At 42.7% G+C, this 20,867-nt stretch overlaps 1 protein-coding gene across 1 annotated transcript in view; it reads right to left on the bottom strand.

The window, feature by feature from the left end:
* Window positions 1-3,745: 3,745 nt before the first annotated feature.
* The window catches only part of ahcyl2b (adenosylhomocysteinase like 2b), a gene marked incomplete at its 5' end in the record, with an annotated part of 34,220 nt that continues 17,098 nt past the window's right edge, over window positions 3,746-20,867 (bottom strand). The window contains 16 exons of the mRNA XM_079235947.1: window positions 3,746-5,132; window positions 5,264-5,384; window positions 6,056-6,134; window positions 6,290-6,358; window positions 7,323-7,421; window positions 8,104-8,198; window positions 8,820-8,890; window positions 8,985-9,073; window positions 9,185-9,248; window positions 9,379-9,495; window positions 9,767-9,873; window positions 10,126-10,220; window positions 10,378-10,480; window positions 10,580-10,680; window positions 11,280-11,423; window positions 16,678-16,786. Coding sequence (XP_079092073.1) covers window positions 5,126-5,132; window positions 5,264-5,384; window positions 6,056-6,134; window positions 6,290-6,358; window positions 7,323-7,421; window positions 8,104-8,198; window positions 8,820-8,890; window positions 8,985-9,073; window positions 9,185-9,248; window positions 9,379-9,495; window positions 9,767-9,873; window positions 10,126-10,220; window positions 10,378-10,480; window positions 10,580-10,680; window positions 11,280-11,423; window positions 16,678-16,786 — 1,470 coding nt within the window. The 3' untranslated portion in view covers window positions 3,746-5,125. The remainder of the gene's footprint in view (window positions 5,133-5,263; window positions 5,385-6,055; window positions 6,135-6,289; window positions 6,359-7,322; window positions 7,422-8,103; window positions 8,199-8,819; window positions 8,891-8,984; window positions 9,074-9,184; window positions 9,249-9,378; window positions 9,496-9,766; window positions 9,874-10,125; window positions 10,221-10,377; window positions 10,481-10,579; window positions 10,681-11,279; window positions 11,424-16,677; window positions 16,787-20,867) is intronic.

Raw genomic sequence — 20,867 nt, 5'->3', positions numbered from 1 at the left:
TGTAAATCCCTTCTGTTTGTGAAGGCAACTTTGGATGGCGGACTCAGCCACTAACTAAAGAGAGTTAATTACAGAATGTGAATACATGACATACGAAATATGTTCTTGCTTCTTCATCGGCCTTCTTGTCTATTCAAATGTAGGAGCTAGTTTAATAAATTGACCTATAATGTATTACATTTGAATGTAATTAAAGGGTTAGCTTAATGAGATAACAGCCACTGCTACTCTGCTACGCTATGCTACTTACTTGTAGCAGGACAATGTGATGTCTTATTGTTTGTCCATTAAGATTACATTTATCTATTGAGTAATTCATATTGTTCAACACACTCAATTAACAATGTACTACAATAGCTTCAGCAACAGTCGCTGCTATTACATGCTGTTTCTCTGCAAAGGAAATAAAAGTCACATTGTGGTCTTAACTCCTCTTTGACCAAATACTATATGTGGTTACTGTGTTTTTTTACAGCACAGTTGGTACCAGCTCCAGAAGAAAAATATCAACCATCAAACCAACATTTACCAGTTTTGGCTGATGAATGATGTTTCCTACCAGCTGTGTCAAACCAAATTAATATAAAAGAAGATTTTTGTATTCTTCTCCATGGTAGTAAACTGCCTCATTATGCAACCTGCTGTCAGGGGTCTAGATCAGTTTGTGTGTGTGCCTCCAGTTTAAATGTTAGATGGAGGTGCAGGTTGCCCCCCTGCAGCTACTTCCCCTCCTGTCTTCTTCCCTGCAGAGAAGAAGTGAATTATTGATATTCAGAGGTGGGGGGTTGGTGTGTATGTTGCCAAAAACACCCCAACCCACACCCACACACACATTGTGGAAAACCACTTAAAGTGACGAGATTGGATGGCACAGTTGAATGTAGCTTTGAGCTTCTGGTAGAACGTGACCACATGGCAGGACAACAGGGGACACATTCATTATTAATGAATGATTCACTGTGGGTTTAATCAATTTAGACTAAAGCCTGACAAGCCATATATAAATCCATCAATACTTTGTGTACTAATTACAATTCAAGTCAATCAAAAAGGGAGAATTAGTTGTATTTCATAGAAGAAATGTAAATAACATTGTATTTATCTGACTTAGGTGGTGATGTTTACTTTGAGGTGTGCTAAAAGGTTACCATTAAAAATAGTTATTCTTTTTATAATCTTAAAGGCGTATTGCAGCAATTAGTAGTAAACTTCAGAAAGTTTGGGGTCAAAATCAAAGAGGCAGGCGCCAAGAAAACCTGACGTTTAGTCCCAAGATGGTCAAGCTCCAAAAAAATACTGAAACCTAGGATTCCCATAGTGCCCCCAGTTTTTTCCACAGGCTTCCCGTTCTAAAAATAGTCTCCAACCCGAGCTGAAATAACCTTGGTGACATTATCAGGGTTATTTCCTCAGACCGAAGATAGCTCCTCCTGATCTACAGAAGACAGTCAATTATTTTCAGGATCAAAGGTTGACACAAGGACATTGACCTTTAGTATTTTTGAGGGAGCGCCCCTTGAAAAATGATGTCTGAGAGAAGCTTTTGCAGGAATTAGTTTTGTAAAACAAACAAACATCCAAGCATTTCAAATTCTACAGATAAGAGCATCTTAATTAGCGCGAGGATGTGAACTTTTCACAAACTTGAATTATATCTTAAAATAACTCTTTCAAGCCCTTTCTTGTCAAGCGTTTTTTTTTTAAGAGTGAGAAACAAACATGAATACGTGCTGACATTTGTGAATCTTTGAGTCATAGTTTGGACCGTTACAGATTTCATTCTATATTTGTCAAACTATTCCCCTCCTTGCAACGCCGATTTGTGTGTCAGGAATAAATAAGGGATCAGAGCCAGCTGTTGATGTCAGAGATGTCCCCGTCCGTTCACTGGCTCAGATGAGATCACTGTGGATCACTGACGGACCCCAGCAGCTGCACACGGGCTCCCCTTCCCCCAACACACAACACACAACACCAGGAAAAACAGACTGGAAAAACACACCTGCACAAAGTGGGCAATGAACGTCTTGAAAAGGAGTCAAATCAAGGAGATTGCACACAAAGTGATTACAATTTTTACATCTTTATTCATTAACATTACAGAATGTTTTTTAAATTATTGCTCATCATCTACCATTATCACTTGCAATATTTAAACATAGGTTTTTTTTATTTTCTTTATTAGACAACTTAAAACATGTTTTGAGAATTTCACCAGTATGAGGATTTACAACAATAAATACAGGAGTGGATTCTTCTTTTACCTTCCTATACTTGTAAAGGTTGTCATATCTGTATATGCGTATACATATATGATGCTGGTGTCTTCCCCCGCCCGCCCGCCTGTTGGTCAGCTTACGGCTGACAAAACAAACAAAACAATTTGGGTTCTCCCCCTAACGCACAGGCTAGGATCCTGAGGGAGCTGTTAACGAAGCAACCATGGCCAACTAAAAAAAGGATGTGTACCACACAGAAAGACATTAAGACACACACACACACACACACACACGCACACGCACACACACCTTGGCTTTCTCTCAAGAGGAAACATACTTTTTGACACACATTCACGCTTACAAAAGGGAGAAATAAAACTCCAGACAACAGGTTTAAGGGCTACACTGACAACAGGTCACACTACTTGAAGAGGGGATTCTCAACAGCACAAGAAGAGAGAAATGTTTGGCAGAAATGCACAAACATTGGCGGGGAACAAAGTGGCATTGAGGTTGTGTGGGCCGCGACACAGTGTAGGATCTGGTCATTATGGACGGATGCTCTAGGTTTATGTTCCTATGCACCTTTAACATGTATATTTCTTTAGACTTTAAATTTGCTCTTACTAAATTTAAAAGATACAGTTTGACAATTTGGAGAAAAAGTTAGCCTGGCTCTGTCCAAAGGTAACAAACTTCCCATAAGCACTTTTAAAAAGGTCACTGATCGACATGCTCGTTTTGTTTCATTTGTACGACAACAGGGCTTTAGAGGCGCGGGTTGTTGTTACCTTTATGCTGAGATAACTAACTGGCTGCTAGCTCCTGCAACATGTTTATCATACAAAAATGAGAGCGAAGTACATTTTCTCAACTCTCTGCAAGAAAGTGACTATGACCATTTACCAGAATGTCCAAAAAACTCCTTTAAAGACTTTGGTTGGTATTAAATATTGCGTCATGCTATTACTCATGCATGAACAAATGCATGAATTGTGCATATTTGTATTTTGAGTAGGAAAACATATTTATTAAACTGCTAAACAAAGCTTTTTGTGCCATTTCAAAATCTGTAGAATTAAATTGGTTTTCCATACAAAGTGCAGTACATTTTCAGAACTGGATAAAGAGCGACTGTGTGTGTTTCAGCAGTTGATTCTCTGTGAGAGAGAGCAGAGCAGAGCTAGCAGCGTCTCCCAGCAGGCTAAGGGTTCAGGTGCAGAGCCGGCGTAGCGGCGGGGTGCACTTGGCTGTCAGCTGAAATAACCGTCAGGACTTTCTAATTTCCAGGTCAGCTGGGGACGAGCTGCCGAGGATGACGACTGTGTAGATCATTAGACTGGTAGAGTCTAAGCCTTTCAGGTGGGGGAGATAACATTGAAATATATCAGGGATAGAACGCCAAGTTTGGAGACCTTAAAAAAAAAAGGAAAAAAAAGTCCCTTTACAGGCAAATGCTTATGAATTTGCAGTGAAGGTAAATGTGTTTCTTCGAAAGTAAAGAAAATAAATCACGGTGGCATTCAAATCCCAGATTTTATTTCTCAAACTTCACCCCTTGACTTCATCTGCGAGTACCAAAGAGTTGTGGTGTGTAAAGTAAGTACAGTCAATCTGAACAGCACCATACTTTTCAAGGAGGACCTGATTGAAGAGATCTGTTTAAGTACCGGCCAGGTAGCAACTTGCTGTTCATTTGGTATCTCTGTAAATATTTTCTGTCACAGTATTCAAAGTGAGTGTTAAGTACATTTATTACACTTATTAGAACATTTAATTGCTTATCTCATTGACATATGCTGATTTTTTTCCCCCAAAAAGTAATGATATTAGATGATGCAGGAGAGAAAAAGATAGAAAAATCGTAATTTCAATATAAATATCTGAATATACAGTATACCCCTTGTAATGATCCGTCAACCTGTCATGCTTCAAATATAGTTTACTTATTCTTGGTGAAGAAAGAGACAAAATGAAAAGGCTAGCTCTCACAAGTATGAAATACTTCTCATCACTTCAACGCTGGCGCCATGTGAGCAGCTGGAAGCTGAGAAAGAAGCAGCCAATGAGATGGTTTCACTGTGGCTTTGAGTGACAGGCGGGAAGTACCGGTCACCATCCAGTCATACTACGAAAGTAGTTTTGACGAACTACAGGTTGATCCGAAAGGACATAAAAAAGAAGTTTAAAAACAGACAGAGCGAAACAGAGAATCTCAATGAAACGATCAAATAAAAGACATGATATGATTGGACCCTGAGATCCCGCCTAAACCCGCCCACTAGGTCTAACCCCCAACCTCGCAACATTACGCAAGAGAAAAACAAAAACATAATCACAAGTAAAAAAGAAAAGACAACAAAAAAAAGGGGACAGGAAAAATTGTCCGTCACTAAATCTCAAACAATTCATTTTCATTCACACTGATTTTTTTTAAATTGTTTTTTTTATATAGTATATATCTTTTCAGCATCAATAATTTCATCTTTAATAGTTAAACAATAAAAGATCTGGCAATGGCGAGGGGAGGATGCAGGACACACGTACAACTCGACACACAAATGAGCGACTAAAGAGAAAGAGAGAACGGTGGTGAGGTGACGAGTGGAAGAGAAGTAAAACATCTTGCAGAGGAAGATGTCTGGGAGCTAGCTAATGATGAATGGCAGGAGCAGCTCCTCAGAGTCAGTTAATGTTAGCATTATTCTTGTCGAGTGTGAATAAATAAAATCGGCTGCCATAAGCGCAGGAAACGCCCCTCCCCCCTCAGGCTCAGTCTGAGCTCCTCCCCCCGGATATAAAGCAGGTGTGTTGACTGTTCCTTCCATCCTTCCATCTCTTCAATGAGTCTGTGCCATTCATGGAGTATTCGCATTTCTTCAGTCCAACCCTCACCGACTCTGGTTTTAATACCTCAATGACAAAAAAGAAAAAGCAAGCAAGTTAGGACGATAAGTTGCTGTCAATGTGTTGCCACAACCAGGACAGCTTCTTCCTTTGTATGATTATCTCTGGAATCGGGTTGTGTTGAAGTGTTTCCATACCTATAGTAGTTTGGCTTAAAGGGCCCGTTCTTGTTCAAGCCCAGATATTTGGCCTGCTCGTCACTCAGCTCCGTGAGGTGTGCGTCAAACGTAGGGAGATGTAGGCTGGCCACATACTCATCTGGAGGGCGAGAGAGAGGAGGAACACGTTAACATTCAGCAGGCGTCTGTGCTTATTTAATCGCTCCAATGAGAACAGGAAGAGGGAGGATCTGAGGGTTTACCGTCTCTCCATCCTCTTTCCTCTGCACTGTCTTCGATCTTCCTCCTCATCTGCTTTCCTCTCCCTCCATCCTTCCTTGCATATTTACTTCCTTTCCTTTCTCAGCTCTTCCTTTTCATTGTTTCCCTCGTTCTCTCCATCATCTTTGCTGTCAGTGTGTGCTGTGGTAACAGCAGCCGTCCCTGACGGGGTGACCTACATTTGACTCCCTGATTTTCTTTAACATGTGTGTGCTCTGCTCTGACCCACAAGGCCACGCGGCAGACTCGGTGGGCCGTACGCATGCACACAGACACACACACACACACACACATACACACACACACACAGACACACACACAGGATTCATTCTACTGTGAATGATACGGGAGACGACTCTGGACTGACCAGATGAGACTGTGTTGGCTGTAAAGATGAATGCATCACGCCTGCAGGCTCTCTGCTGGGGTAAACAAACTCACTGCAAGTAACTGCCTGCTTGGTGGCTACTCAAGTACCAAATATATATATATACTTGTATTTTGTGTCATTTTGTATTCCTCAGCCTTTGTTGAGATCTCAAACCTTACCCATCTTCTTGGGAAGCAGGTAAACATCCTGTTTGTAGCGTCCCTCCGGGGCATTGTACAGCTCTATCAGAGCCAGCGCCTGGGCAGAGACACACAAGTGTTACACACACATGCAAGCAACTTCTCACGTCAAATTCTGTATTAGGGATGAACAGAAACAAAACGAGAGCGATGCACTAAGTTGAATGACGCACAACAATGTAAAGGAGACGGAAACTGCTGCGGCGTTTTTACCTGGGTGGTGGCGGTGATGGAGAGCACAAAGGTGGGGACAGTGGAACAGCTGAGGTTCAGCAGGCGACCCTGTACAGGAAGACAGAGCGACACAAGGTTAGAGTACGCAGGGTTGCAGTTGAGAGAGCAAAGTGCCAGGATGTGCAGTGTAGTGAGATGATGACTGTGTTAGATCCCTATAAATATTTTCAAGCATCTTGCGTTTTTAAATCTTATCTGCAGCTGTTTGGTCTTGATTCTGAAAGTCACTGCTGTCCATTGTATATTAACAAAGGTGTTTTGTTTCACACCCAAAATACTAAACTGTTGCTGCTGTCTGGGATGCTGCATTGCAGTGAGGGAATTTCCCCAAGTGTTGCAGAAAATGAGGTAGTTAGTATGTAAAACTGAAACACTCTGTATCTTAGAGGAAGAGGGAACAGAGAAAGGTTGTGTTGTTGAGAGATACAAAGTAGAATTAAAACAGATATGTTCTGATGAAAATAAAATTAATAAAAGGCAACGTTATGAAACAAAGTCAAATGAATAAGTAGCATCATTTTTAAAACTTTAAACAAAACCAGTCAGCTAAAATTATATTTATTTCGGAATGATATTATTAAGATGACGTATTACTTCTTTAAACAAATAAGAATTTGTGAAACGCAACTCTATTTTGGATCAGAAGTGTTGGAACAGAGAGCGGTGTGTGGAGGCAGGAGAGGTGAGGTCTGCTGATGGAGATCAAACAGACAGACGACGCTGGCAGGTTGTCTTTCTGGCCCTGACAGACTGCTCTCATTCTGTCACAGCGCCACACACACACACACACACACACACAGTCTTAACCTGCAATGTGCATATGCCGGGTTCTGTGTATATGCGTCTCTCGTATGTTTTCTACAATTTAATGTGTTGACAAATTGGAGTGTCACCATATCTGTGGAACTAAAATCCAACTAAGAATCTACAGTTCCTCTTCCGACTGTACTGTGTGTGTGTGTGTGTGTGTGTGTGTGTGTGTGTGTGTGTGTGTGTGTGTGACAAAGTGTACCTCAGCCAGCAGCACTATTCTCTTGCCGTCAGGCCAGATGACGTGGTCCACCTGGGAGCGAACTCTCTCCCAGGTCAGCTCAGGAGTCCTCAGGCTCGCCTACAGGATGAGCACAACATCATCAATAATTAGATTAATAAAGGAATATCTAACCTAATCAGCAGTTATACGTTCCCACTGCCGCTTCTCATTTCTGTTGGGCCGAGCCGTCGTACGTCTATCATCCCGGGACAGAAGTTGACTCAGGGCGCTTGTTCTTTTCCAGAACTTGAGGAACTTTAAGAAGTGAGTCACAACTTCCTCTGGTGTCTGAACTACTGTGCTGTTTGCCGTCTTCTTTCAAAAACGCAAACTTAAATCCCTCTCATATTTTTGTATTCCCAACACGTCTGTCTCCCTGTTTTATGGTCAAGAGAAAATAATCAGTGCACCGCGACATTCATTTTGGTGCTGGACTCACTGAATGACACTCAGCACGAGCTCATGGTTAAAAAACCTCAATGTCTCGTTTCCTGCAGAACTAAGCCGATCAAACAATGACATGAACTAGATCATAACATTTCATAAAATGGAAAGGTCAAATTGGTGAAAGGTAGTGGTAAAATAAGTTAATAGTTCAATCTGATTCATCAGAGGAAAAAGAAAAGGGAAACTTCGTGATAGACCACGACAGCAGGTTGCTGCCGTACTTTTGTTTCTGTATTGCTCATTTTCTACTGGTATAATCATTCTCTTTTTTTTTTTTTTTTAATTCACAAGATATTGGGAGATGTTAACTGACCACATCGATCTCCGTGTTGGAGTGTCCCATGTTGCAGACAATGCAGCCGTTCTTCATGCGGTCAAGGTACTCTCTCACCACCACGTTCTTATTGCCTGATGGAGCGAGAGAGAAATGAAAAGAGAGAGAAAGATGAGGACAAATGCACAAAGAGCACGAGGTTCAAACGGTGAGAAAGCAAAAATGTAAAATAGACACAAAATCAAGCGAAATCTTTATCAAATGACTTCTTATCTCACCATTTACAATTGTTAATTAAGTGATGTGAATTATTTCAAGCATGATTTCTCAGAAGAATTTAATTTTTGTAATACATCTTACCAGTACCTTATTGGATCTAATGACTGTCCGGTTTTATTTATTTCAACATAATAGAACATCTTACACAAAAGCAACGCGCCTTCTCCTACTTCATTATCTTTTCTGCTCCATTTGCAGTGACCCTGAAGAGAGCCCGCTGCGTCAGGCCTGTCAGCAGGATTAGATAATGAAGCAGAGACGAGTAATTCTCTAATTAAGTGTTCAGGACAACTCCCTGGCTGCTGAGCTGAGAACTTGATTAGTGGCGGTTAGACACTGATGACAATGACTGAATGCGTGTCCAGTCATCCTGAACGAACGCCTTATACTTATTTTATCTTCCCCACCTTAAAAGTGAACGAGAGATTCTTAATCATGAGGAAAAACACACACAGACAGAGAGAGCCTGAACAGACCTGTGCAGGTGATGACGATGTCCACTTGTCTGATGACTTCATTCAGTTTTACCAGCCTGAAGCCGTCCATGCTGTGTTGGTGAGAAAGACAATAAAGAGCGTCAGAGGAATGCAACGTCAACGCCGGCAGTGAGCCGCGAAGGAGCGCAACACGTCGAGTCTTACCAGGCCTGCAAGGCACAGATCGGGTCGATCTCTGTGACGTAGACGATGGAGCCCATTGCTTTGAGGGCGGCACAGCAGCCTTTTCCCACCTGGCCGTAATAGACATGGGACATTATCATACAGCACAACAGTGGGTTACATTATACATCGTATAAAGGTCTCTCTGTGTGTTCGAGCCTGTATGGAAACATCCGCCTTACCTCTCCGTATCCACACACCACCACCTGTTTGCCTCCAAACATGACATCAGTGGTCCTCTTCAGGCTGAGGACAGAAACACAATTATACTGGCAGCCATAATGTTTATGCAGCACTTCAACACTGAATTACCAAACAGCAAATATGTTCCGTTTTCATAATCCACAACGAGGTTAAACAGGAGGGTGTTTCCTACCCGTCGAGGATGGACTCCCTGCAGCAGTAGAGGTTGTCAAACTTCTGCTTGGTCACTGAGTCGTTGACGTTCATGGCTGGGACACAAAGCTTCCCAGCTTTGGACAGCTGGTACAACCTACAGGGATTACGTTTTAAGACAGGTTTAGCTTGATCATATCAATGTATTCATTATTTATCGTTAAATGTCAAACACATATCCTATTTAACATCAAGTCTCATATATACAGCGATTGTCTTGTCTCAGTGCACTGGTAATAGCAACATGTTCACCACTAGATGGCGATACCACACCAGAAACTGGGAATGTGTAAGTGCATGTCTGTGTGTGTTTTACCAAAAACAATGCTTAAGACAAAGACAAATGCAAGAATGTGTGCGAGTCCCACCTGTGCACGCCGGTCACACTCTCCTCTACAATGCCCTTGATCTTCTTGAACATGTTGGGGTATTTTTTATAGATCCAGTGAGTCAGATCTCCACCGTCATCCAAGATCTGACAAACAATGGGAGATGAAGACAAGAAGAAGGCAAGGGAGGGAGTAGGGAGGGAGGGAGAGAAATATTGAGAGGGGAACATACAAAAGTAAGGGTAACAAAGACATATCTGCTGAATACTTATGTCCTTCTACTCAGTGTAAAAATATCTAGGTTGTCTGGTGAAAATAGCAGCACCACCAACAGAGGCTGTTGGACGGAAATAAAAAGGAAGCATAAGTGAGCTTTTCTGAGAATGTAGGTGTGCTACCATGTTGGGTTGCCAGCCTTCCACGTTGACACAGCGGTCGATGCACCACCAGAAGTCGTCCTCTGACTCACCCTTCCACGCAAACACATTGAAACCTGGAAAAGAGACGGGAAGCATTTTATACGTAGACATGGAGGGAGCCCCTAGATATTCTAAAAAAGGGGAAATGGGAGAGAAGAAAGAGTGCAGTTGTCACACACACACACACACACACACACACACACACACACACACACACACACACACACACACCTCCCTCTGCCAGGGCAGCTGCCACTTCATTCTGGGTGGAGTAGATGTTGCAGGCTGCCCATCTGCACTGAGCCCCCAAAGCTGACAGAGTCTCCATCAGCACCTGAGGAGAAGAGGGTCAAGTGTGACTTTTTTTGTTGTGGCAGCTGCAGTAAAACTCTCTCATGTTCAGGCTGTGAGTGTGTTTTGCATTCCCACTCACAGCAGTCTGGGCAGTGATGTGGGTGCAGCCCACCACCTTGGCACCGGCGAGGGGTTTCTCCCCCTGGGCTCGCTTCCTCAGAGCCATCAAAGCTGGCATCTCTAAGAGAGACAAGCAGATGAACACATAAGTGGATAATCAGCTGGGTGGTTAAGGAATTCCCATCATTTAATCCTTCTAATACTTCATCACTAATCCATCGACTCATCCATCTGAAGGAGTTAGTGAAGCTAAGGGTGTGTGTGTGTGTGTGTGTGTGTGTGTGTGTGTGTGTGTGTGTGTGTGTGTGTGTGTGTGTGTGTGTGTGTGTGTGTGTGTGTGTGTGCGTGTGTGCGTGCTAGAATATAGCCCGCAGGGTTTCAGCTGAGGCTCTCTGTATGTTCTGTGACGTAATCAGGGGATGATGTTTACAATGTGCGTTAATGTGTTGGTTCTTAAACAATGTTCTCACTTGTAGTGCCAGGGAACATATGGTGAACCAGCAGTGTGGAGGAGGCAGCACCACACAGACACACACACACACACACACACACACACACTCACATACACCCCCACATAAAAACCACTGAATGCATTATGCCCTCATTGCGTTACGGTTCAAAGTCTGCGCTACATTTGGATGGAAACTTGGCTACCGACGTGCAACAACTAACCCTGAAGCTCGCCCCGGTTTTTAAGTGGTGACAGTTGTTTGGTTCACCTTGCTCTGCGATCTCGATCTCTCTGCGGCCGAAGTCGGCCTGTTTGATGTTTTTGATGCAGAAGTCGCCGTTCCCCTTGGAGTTCTTCTGCTGCTTGTCCCGGGGGGACGTCTCATCGTCAGAGCTGTCCGTGTATGATGCCGCTATAGAAAGAAACAAACACGTATACAAGAGTACCGTCAGTATGTGTCTCACTCTCTCACACACACACACACACACACACACACACGTTGACAGATATGATTGTACGCTTTTATAAACAATCGGTACAGCATTTTGTTTTTCACAAAATCAGAACCATTTATTGCCATGTATGTTTACACATACAAGGAATTTGTCCTGGCGGGAGGTGCAAATCATTTAACATTTAACAATAAACATTAAACGATAAACATGAAACAGAGTGCAATAAAAAGGGAGCATGAATATTTACAATTGGGTCTACAGAATATAAAAATGAAAGTTAAAATAAAGTGCACGGAATTAAGTGATGATGTGAAAGTGAAAAAGTGTAAAGTAAAGTGGCCAGCGTATTTAAATACGAGGTGTGGAGGGATGTGCAGGGGAGTGGACGGTTGCATTTATACTTTTTCCGACATTTCAGGAGATTTCCGACACCAACTAAATCTTCCAGAGGACAATTTAGCAGAAGTGTAGTTTGCGATCATGTGCTTTGAACTCTCGTCTGCTGCCCACAGCGTTAAACTTGTGCCCTGGACTGCAATATGCTGCTCTGCATTGACGAAGTGCACAGACACAGAAAAAAAAAAGATTGAAAAAAGATTGCTTGACGGAGAAGTCTTCTCACCTCCACGACACTCTTGACAACGATCTCCACGAGACGGAGGAGGAGAGACAGAACAAGACCAACAAGTGTAGGATTTGTTGATGTAGGATTTAATTGAATGGTTTCACTGTCCGGTCCTTGTATTCAAGTTTTTTTTCTCAGTGGGCCGCAGCCAACAAAAGGATCAACCGGTTCAGTAGAGTCTTCAAAAGGCTCAGCAAAACCTCAGGTCTGAGAGGGATCATTTACATTGATACTTGAACTTCAAATGGGTTCTAGGAATGCAGGCATCTTTTCGGGGCAGTGAAAGTAGACAGAGTGACCATTTGAGGTTCGGTCTGCGACACCCATCACTCAGGCCTGTGACGATGCGCCCTGACAAACAGCTTCAGCGTGGCAGCTTCCACGAAGACAAAAAAACAGCGCCGATGTCAGAGTGTTGACAACCAGCTTATGGACCAGTCTCCTAAATCCTCCTCCTTCGCTCTCCTTTTGGGATTCAGTGGTGAAATGGAAGCTCTGGTTAACGTCTGCCTCCAGCGCAAACACATTCTGTTACAGCAACCTTGCTGATGATGAAGACGACAAAGAGAGAGAGAAAAAGAGAGAGAGAGAGAGAGAGAGAGAGACTCTTTCTCCCTCTCTCTCTGTCCTTGGGCTGATGAGATCTCTAATAAACTAAGATGAGAGATTAAGGAACTGGACGTGATGTTAATGGATGCCTCTAAGCTGCACTGTTGCGTCTCAAATCAGTGCCGTCCAAATCATCCCAAAGCCAATCTGTCTGGCATCAGTGCAGACCGGAGAGAAGATGCCCAGGACAGACGGGGTCCTTGCCCCACTTCCTCAACCCCATGTCTGCCTCGTCTGTCTCCTCCTGCACATGGAGAGTTTGGACGGAAAGCAGACAACCCGAGAGGTCTGGACGGTTCTTAATGAAGCCAAAGCTAAATGTGGAGAAGCAGTTTTCCTTCATCAGAACTAACATTTTCTCTGTTCCTAATCTAAGTTCCATATCTTGCCCTGCAATGCGATATTTATTCTACCGTTTAACATGTTTTATTCCATTTGAAGTTAATGCACGTCTCTTTTATATTGCCTTGTTACTTTTAGATCTTATCGTAATGCTTTCCTGTTTAATCAAAGCACTTTGAATTTGGCAAAGCACATTTATTTGTTAAGACCACAAGCAAAGAGCTGTGAAGTTTCAAAGTGCAGAACAAACACAATATGCCTCGGTTTCTACACTGAATAAAGCCTGCATTTCCCCAAACACAGCAATATGACTTCGGTAAGCCACAGATCCTGCACCGATTGTAAAGCAACTCCAGTCTCTTTCCAATAAAGACTGCAGAGTAAACAAAGTACAAATGTGTTTCAACACTTGCAGGGGAAAAAGGAAAACCTGTCAGAGAGAGGTATCAGTGCACCTCTGGGAGACAGAAACAGTAGTGCCCACAGTGCAGCCGCATACTTAGTAATAAGAGGCCTGCGTGTCTGGCACCAACACTGAGAGGTTCCTGTGCTTTAAGGCTGACTCACTACACAGGTACGACCCCTCTTGTGTAGAGCAGGTACACGGCGCCAATATCACTTCTAGCGACCTTTCAAAATGACCATGGAGCGGCTCCAGAAAACACCGGGTTCCTCGGCAGTGCTGTAACGATACTGAAGTTAAAGAACACGCTGTACTGTGCCAGGAGGTGAAGGGGTTTGCAAGAAAAAGAAGGTAATAATCCACGAGTCTACCGCTTTCTTTTGAAATCTCCCCATCCGTACTGACAGAGGGAAAGGGTGGGGGGAGTGGGAGCCTCGGAGATTTTAGGGATCAGGAGGGTGGATGAACCGATACTTGAAAAAGGAAACTGGGACAAAGCCAAAGACAGTGTGCTGGTCAAGAAAAAGTCTTCTACATTCACACAGACTTAACCTATTCCATAACTCAAACATAATACTTGGTCTCATTTTAAAGTCTCAACCAATACTAAGAATTCTACAGATTCACTTCTTTCAAATATAAATCTGAAATGGCTTGTGCATTAAAAGTACTCCATCAATTCAGCATTGCTCTCCTTTAACATCGTCTGAGTTTTTAAAAAGGATTAAAAAATAAATAAAAACCAATGCAGCATTACCATATTTGTCAAAACTCCACAGCCACAGATTATTTTTTCCCCATTTTCAAAACGTCTTCAGCTCCAACCGAGTAACAGAACTTGAGGCAATTTACCAGGCTGTGCAGAAACCTCTGGAGGCGCAAAAGGCTCCACACAATCTGTTCACTGATGCAGTAGTACTCCCAAAACCTGTTAGCAGACCATGCTGTCGAAAATTGAAGTGTAATGGGATGACTTGACAGACTTTGGTCATACAAAACTCTTTGATACTACATATTCAACTACATGTTAGAATCGATACCTGACATAAACATGTCTTTTTATAACAACGTATGCATTTGTCTCTTATTTCCTACCAAAAAACAAACATGTTGTTCGACTTATTACAATGTGATTCATAAATGTATCTGCTATGCTTTTACAGACTTGGACCACTACCTTAAGAGAAGCCTTTATTAAGGATAATCTAGAACAAAGTGGCCATGGGAAAAGTACTACAAGTGTGTTCAGCGTGTCCTCTGCACTGTGGGAACCATCAGAGGAATAAGAGGCACTCTGTTGAGGGAATTATGGGAGAAGACAGGGAATCAGCAGAGACGGGGGAGGAAGAAAAGAGACAGCATAAAACAGAGGGTTCAAAGGGGGAGAGGGAGAATAGGGCTGCACAAGTGTCTGGAAACAACCGTGATATTGGCAGCACTGAAACATTTCCCTCAAGTTACATGTGCTGTACCAACAGCACAGGAGAAGACGAGCTTGTCAAATGGTAAGAGGAGGGAGGAGGGAGGGATATAAGAGCTGAGGTGAGAGGAGAGATGCAAAGAACAGTGATGAGAAAGACGGAAGAAAGGAGAACACAAGACGTGAGTTACAGGGAATTGGATCAAATCCAAATCTCACCATTCAAGTGTAGAGTTGCAAAGAAAAATACAGAGCCGAATTTAAAGATCAAAACAATAAATATATAAAATTCGAGCAGGGTAGTCTGTGGCACTGTGGTTAGGAGACAGTCTCGTGGAGACTACCTACTCAGAACATTAATTACATCAAACGTAATCATCGAAACAGGGGTAAGAACACTAGCAAATCCCTCCCTCTGTAATTTGTATCAATTATATTTTAGTTTACGCTCGTTTTCTAAAGAAAGATATTTTCCAACTTTTGTAGTTTCTAGCTGAATCTCTGATTTGGCTTTCACTGGCAAAACAGCACAACGCCTTCATTGTGAAAAAATATAGAAACTAATTTTGCAGAGTTTCATTAGTAGTGATATGATTTATTATTTCTTGGAAAACAGAAACACAAGGCTGCACATGTGCCGGTGGGAAGTCCCTAAATGTTCTCTCTCTCTTTATCCCTCTCAAAAGGGTACTGACTACTCACTATTTTTTTTTCGCGCCCGTGACCTGATGTTGTACATCACGGCCATCCACTAATACTGACTAAAAGTAATTTGTCCATCTGCCATCCATCTGCTTGTCCGTCACATTCTGCCGCGAGAAGCGACGCAGTCCGAGCAGCACAGATTAATTTGTCATGTTAATGGAGTCAATGGAAGATCTGTGGCCTTGGGATGAGCCCGCTCTAAAAGCAGAGTTATCAGAAATGAGGATGCACTGCTTCAAGTTTGACGGCTCTTTGGGTGGTGATGGTTCTTGAGGGCAAAGGGTTAAGAGAGAGAGACAGAGAGACAGACAGACAGACAGACAGACAGCGCTCTCTCTCATCTTGATGCCGTCGTACTTTATTTAAACACGAAACTTTGATGGAATTTGCCCACAATGCAATTTGAACTTTTCCATGGAATTTTCCTTATGTTAAAGAATAGTCTGACATTTCAGGGAAATGCAGTACTCCTATTGGCTGTCCTGTAGTCTGCTGCTAATTGGCCTGGCAACATAGGGAAGTCACTGTGTACGGCCAAGATATGGCCTAATAGGTGAAACAAACATACATTTTCTATAATAATAATAATAATAATAATAATAATAACAACAAGTACTGGTAGACATGTTTTGTTCCCTTTGGAGAGAAGCAGGGAAGCCGTTTCTAGACTTTATGCTAAGCTAAAGTAACATCTCCTGGCTGCAGCTTCGCATTTATCGGAGAGGTTCTGTGAGGTCACAGCAGTGCCCACTTTCCCTTGTTTGGTCCCTACATTATTTAACTTCCGTTCACCTCCCGCTGTTAAAGCACATCACAGTAAGTGTACACAAACTGGGACTGGGGATTTAGTTCAGTTTCAACCACACCCTATGCTTCCCACCCCCTTTCTCCAGCAGACCACCAGCAGCTAATCCGCCAACACAGAGCTCCCAGTTTCACGTGAATCGTGCGAACGAGATCCGGCACAAAGTACAATCCAGCAAAGGAAACCGACAAAGCCGGCCAACTGCTCTTCCAGGTGAAACCCTTATCGATATCTTTGTTTTCATAAAAGAACAAACTGTTGAGATTGGGCAATAGTTAGAGCGCGTGTTTGTGCGTGTCTACCTGAGCTGTAGCTGTCTGTGGACGACTGGGAGATGGAGCGGGACAGGGAGCGCCGGCCGATCTTGGAGGGACGTTTGTTGAACTCCTGTTTCTGGTCCGCAAACTGGATCTGCATGGTGCACAAGGGAACAGAGGTCAAAACTCGATGTAGATTTTTGCAAGTGCATTCAGTAATGGATTTTCAAAAAAGGCCCACATAAAGTAGCTCTCGCTTCTTGGAAACGACCACCAGACTTCATGCCGATACAGTTCTTGCATAAGCATAAGCGCGCGCGCACACACACACACACACACACACACACACACACACACACACACACACACACACACACACACAATAAAAAACACACTTGTCTTTATCTCCTGCATGACAGGAGACCAGCTTCGAGTTCACTCTGACTCTCAAAGATAATGGAGACAATGGGGCTATTATCAACCGGTGACAAGGCCACAGCTGACGAAGGTACACCGGTTCACTGGAATAGATGGGAGGTGTTTGGCTATTAACTATAGTCGGGCCACAAACTGGACATGATTCTATCGCTTTATTAATCTTTCCGTTATTACAGAGTCAATCATAATTCATGTCATGATAATATTTGAGTGTGAATAGCTGACTTATTCAGACCATAAAGCCACATAAAGTACAATACATGCTGTGTGTGTGTGTGTGTGTGTGTTGCTGTGAAACATGGAAAAACATTTTTTCCATCAGTCAACTTGTTGAATGACGCCCACAAATCTTTGCTAACATTCTTTCTGTCTATAAATGCACCGGTGAAGTGAGCGATTTCGCCAATGCCACAGTCTTCTGACGGAGGTGGTGTCAAAGAAAAACAGAAGAAAGCATCACGATTTGATAAAAAAGGAGCAGAACCAGAATTATTCCTCATTCATTCTCCGTCTTTATCATTCTCCTTGTTGAAAAAGACTGTCCTTGAGTACAAAACAAGAAAGTATTTTCAGGTTTTGATAAAGAGAGCAATTACTAAATGTCTGACATTCAACCACATTGTGTGTGTGTGTGTGTAGAAAAAGTTTTTTTATAAGTTGATCCTTTAGTTTGTGTAGCTTGTTTCCCCCCCTCCTCTCTGTTCAGTGATCCCATGGCAATTTTTAAAGTGGTGCCGCATAATGCAGTTTAGAGCATCAACACCTTTCCACACCGGCAGAACGAAACATTACAGCTCTCAGAGAAGAAAGACAATCAACCATATCACATGAAGACAAGCCTGGAAACAAATCCCTGATACTAAAATTGTAGATATACAATTCAAACAACTGTACTATTTGCTTACTTTCACTTCCACTATCAGCCAACTGACGGCTATCAACGATGTTTAGCCATTTCAGCTTCCTCCAGACCCCGATATCTTAAATCTCTAGCCACTGCCACTGTGTGTCCGGTCTTCTTACCTTTTTCACACAGGGCTCACTGCTCTCCCCATTCTTTTTCTTCTTCAGCATTGCCACATATGTGTTGGGGTGCAGTTGCAAGTGTGATGCGCGTCTGATTTAAAAAAGGCCTTGTGCATCGAAGGGGACCTCGTCGTCTGAGGTCGGCTCGTTTCATAGGCTATGTCTTCCCCCTCTGCCTCTTTTTAGCCTCCGCGTTCCTGCAATCCAGCCCAAACTGGTCCAACCATGTGCCGGCAAACACAATGCAATGAATTGTTTCCCCTTCCTTTCATTTTTCCCCTCCCTCTCTCCCACCTCTGTATTCTTATTTAATTGTTGATTGTTCAAGAGATTGGGATCCCTGAAAACCAAAAAGGTAAACTTAGCCTCTGCTGACCCAAGATGGTTGTGATGTGTGGCAAACTGAAAACGAAATGTATTGCTCGAAATCTAGGGTGGGACTCTATGGAATTAATACAAATGTATCCCAAATTGGAGCACATCAACTTGTGATCGGAACAACTTTATCCAAAAGCTTCTTGCCAATGAAACAAAACACAAATTAAATCAAGCTGTAATATAGAAAAGGGAGCAGTAAACCTAAAAAACAGACGAGAGGAGCTACAACAACGCTAGCAGCTCTTTGGGGTCATGCTTTTACGGCATGCAAGTTAAAAGATCTTCATCTTCTAAACGGACGCTTCTTGGAAAGGCATTTTCCATTCTGCAGCAGGACAAAACCAACGTATGAGTGCAGCTGAAGGTGCTAATGACCCTGACCCCTGTAACAGGCTATAATACAGCAATGGGTCTCTTCAGGTTTATCGGATGGAGTTTAGATGAGGGGCTTTAGGAGCTCAGAGTTGCAGTGAAGGATTGAGGGTCATTTTCAGGAGCTCAGAAGGAGGGGATACGGGGGCTTATGACCCAATTTTTGGGACAAGATTATCACAGGTTAGCTCAGGCTAGGAACAAGGGGTGCTGCCAAAGCAAATTAAACTGTGGTTTGTTTATTGCTCCCACTCTTTGGGCCTTTCCCAAAGTACAACTCTGTACATATTGCATGCATCTCTACATACTTGTCGGAAAACATAGAATTTGATTTCTATGCTGCAGCTGGTCCGTGGCAAGCAAACCCAACATCTCCAAAATGATTAATATTGCATATATTAGGCCAGTAGCAGGAACGGCAATAAGACGAACAGATCCCTGTTATAACCATCAGTTCACTTCAAACAGGCCATACACTCTTGAAAATCTATTTTGACTTGCTGCAATCAGACTTTACGATTAATTTCAAGGTAGAGAACGAGCTGATGCTCTTATCCACAGGCGCTTACAATAACCCGCCAGCCAAATGCTGGTCAGCTGTTCCTGCAGCTTACTACCCGGCTCCGAGTCTTTCTGTACCCATGAATGAATTATTATCATCATCATCATCATTGTATTATGAGTGGTCACATGCTGGTATAATAAAAAAAGAAAGAAGATAATTTCAAGACAAATTTTAATCCAATCTGTGTGACCTGAGCCAACGTTACAAGCATGACATCCTGGGAACCCGGCATGACAGAGAGAAATATTATGAATTATGCAAGAAAGCCACTGACAACTAATGGAAACTGCAACACTCTACTCCTGTACTGGTACACTGAATGGGTCTACATGACCCAGCAACACTGGCTGCTTGTTTGGAAAAGTAAGTAAGTGGAGTTCATTCAGTTGGCCTAAATGTTAGAGAGCAGCCTCCAACTATTTATAACATAACTGGGACCACTGCACATAACTGGGTTGGATTTTCTTACATTGCTTATTCGACTATGATTTTACGTTTTAACTTCCGGATTAACTCAATACTGGGACACATGGGAGACTGCCACCTTCACTCAACTGTGTGTGAGTGAGTGAGTGAGTGAGTGAGTGAGTGAGTGAGTGAGTGAGTGAGTGAGTGAGATCCACAATCAGATCTGACTCAGACTGCAGGGAACCAAAGCAGAGTTGCTAAACACTTTTCTACTAGTAAATCACAGTAGCAGAGGGTATGTGGGATACTGGGAGTGCGGCCAGGTGTAGGCCGTCCCACTGAGCTGGACTGTGATGGTTGGCGAGGATGACTTGGACAGCATGTTCACGCTTGTTTTTGACGCAATACAAATTAATGTGCACGATGTAGATAATAGATCCTAATGTAGCCGAGCAACTACTGCAAATCTGTTTCAACGACTTTGCCACACACCAGCACTCTAAAGTGAGAAAACAAAAAACTTGCATTTCCTTTGAATGTGTTTTCATTGAAAAATAACAAATACAGACACACAGAGACACACACACACACACACACACACACACACACACACCAGGTGAAACAACAGAAAACCCATCCAAGCGAGAACCAAGGAAAGAACAAACAGGAACAGATGCAGCAGAGCAGTAAATGTGATGAGATACGATACCACAGACATTTAGTGCAGCTGCAGCTCTGGCAAATTCCTCGACTAAAATAATCAGAAATGAATGTAGTTGACCATAAGGATGTTTTTAAGTGTTCACCAATGAACGGTTTGTTACAATTTGGACTTCTCCTGTAAAATATGTCACAGTATTACCACTGTGTTTTAGCATAGTCATTAATTATCTGTTGATTCACCAGCAGCATCTGTTAACCGAAGTACGTCAGACTGTCAGCAGAGGAACAAACATGTTGACAGATCTACTCCCCTTTAGAAAATGTGGGTATCTTTTAATAAACAAAACGAAAAATAAAAGTAAAAACTGAAAACGTCATCGACTAC

The sequence above is a fragment of the Taurulus bubalis genome (genome assembly GCF_910589615.1).
Source record: "Taurulus bubalis genome assembly, chromosome: 20".
NCBI lineage: Eukaryota > Metazoa > Chordata > Actinopteri > Perciformes > Cottidae > Taurulus > Taurulus bubalis.
Note: the sequence above shows the minus strand (reverse complement) of the source record. Positions and strands in the feature narration are given on the sequence as shown.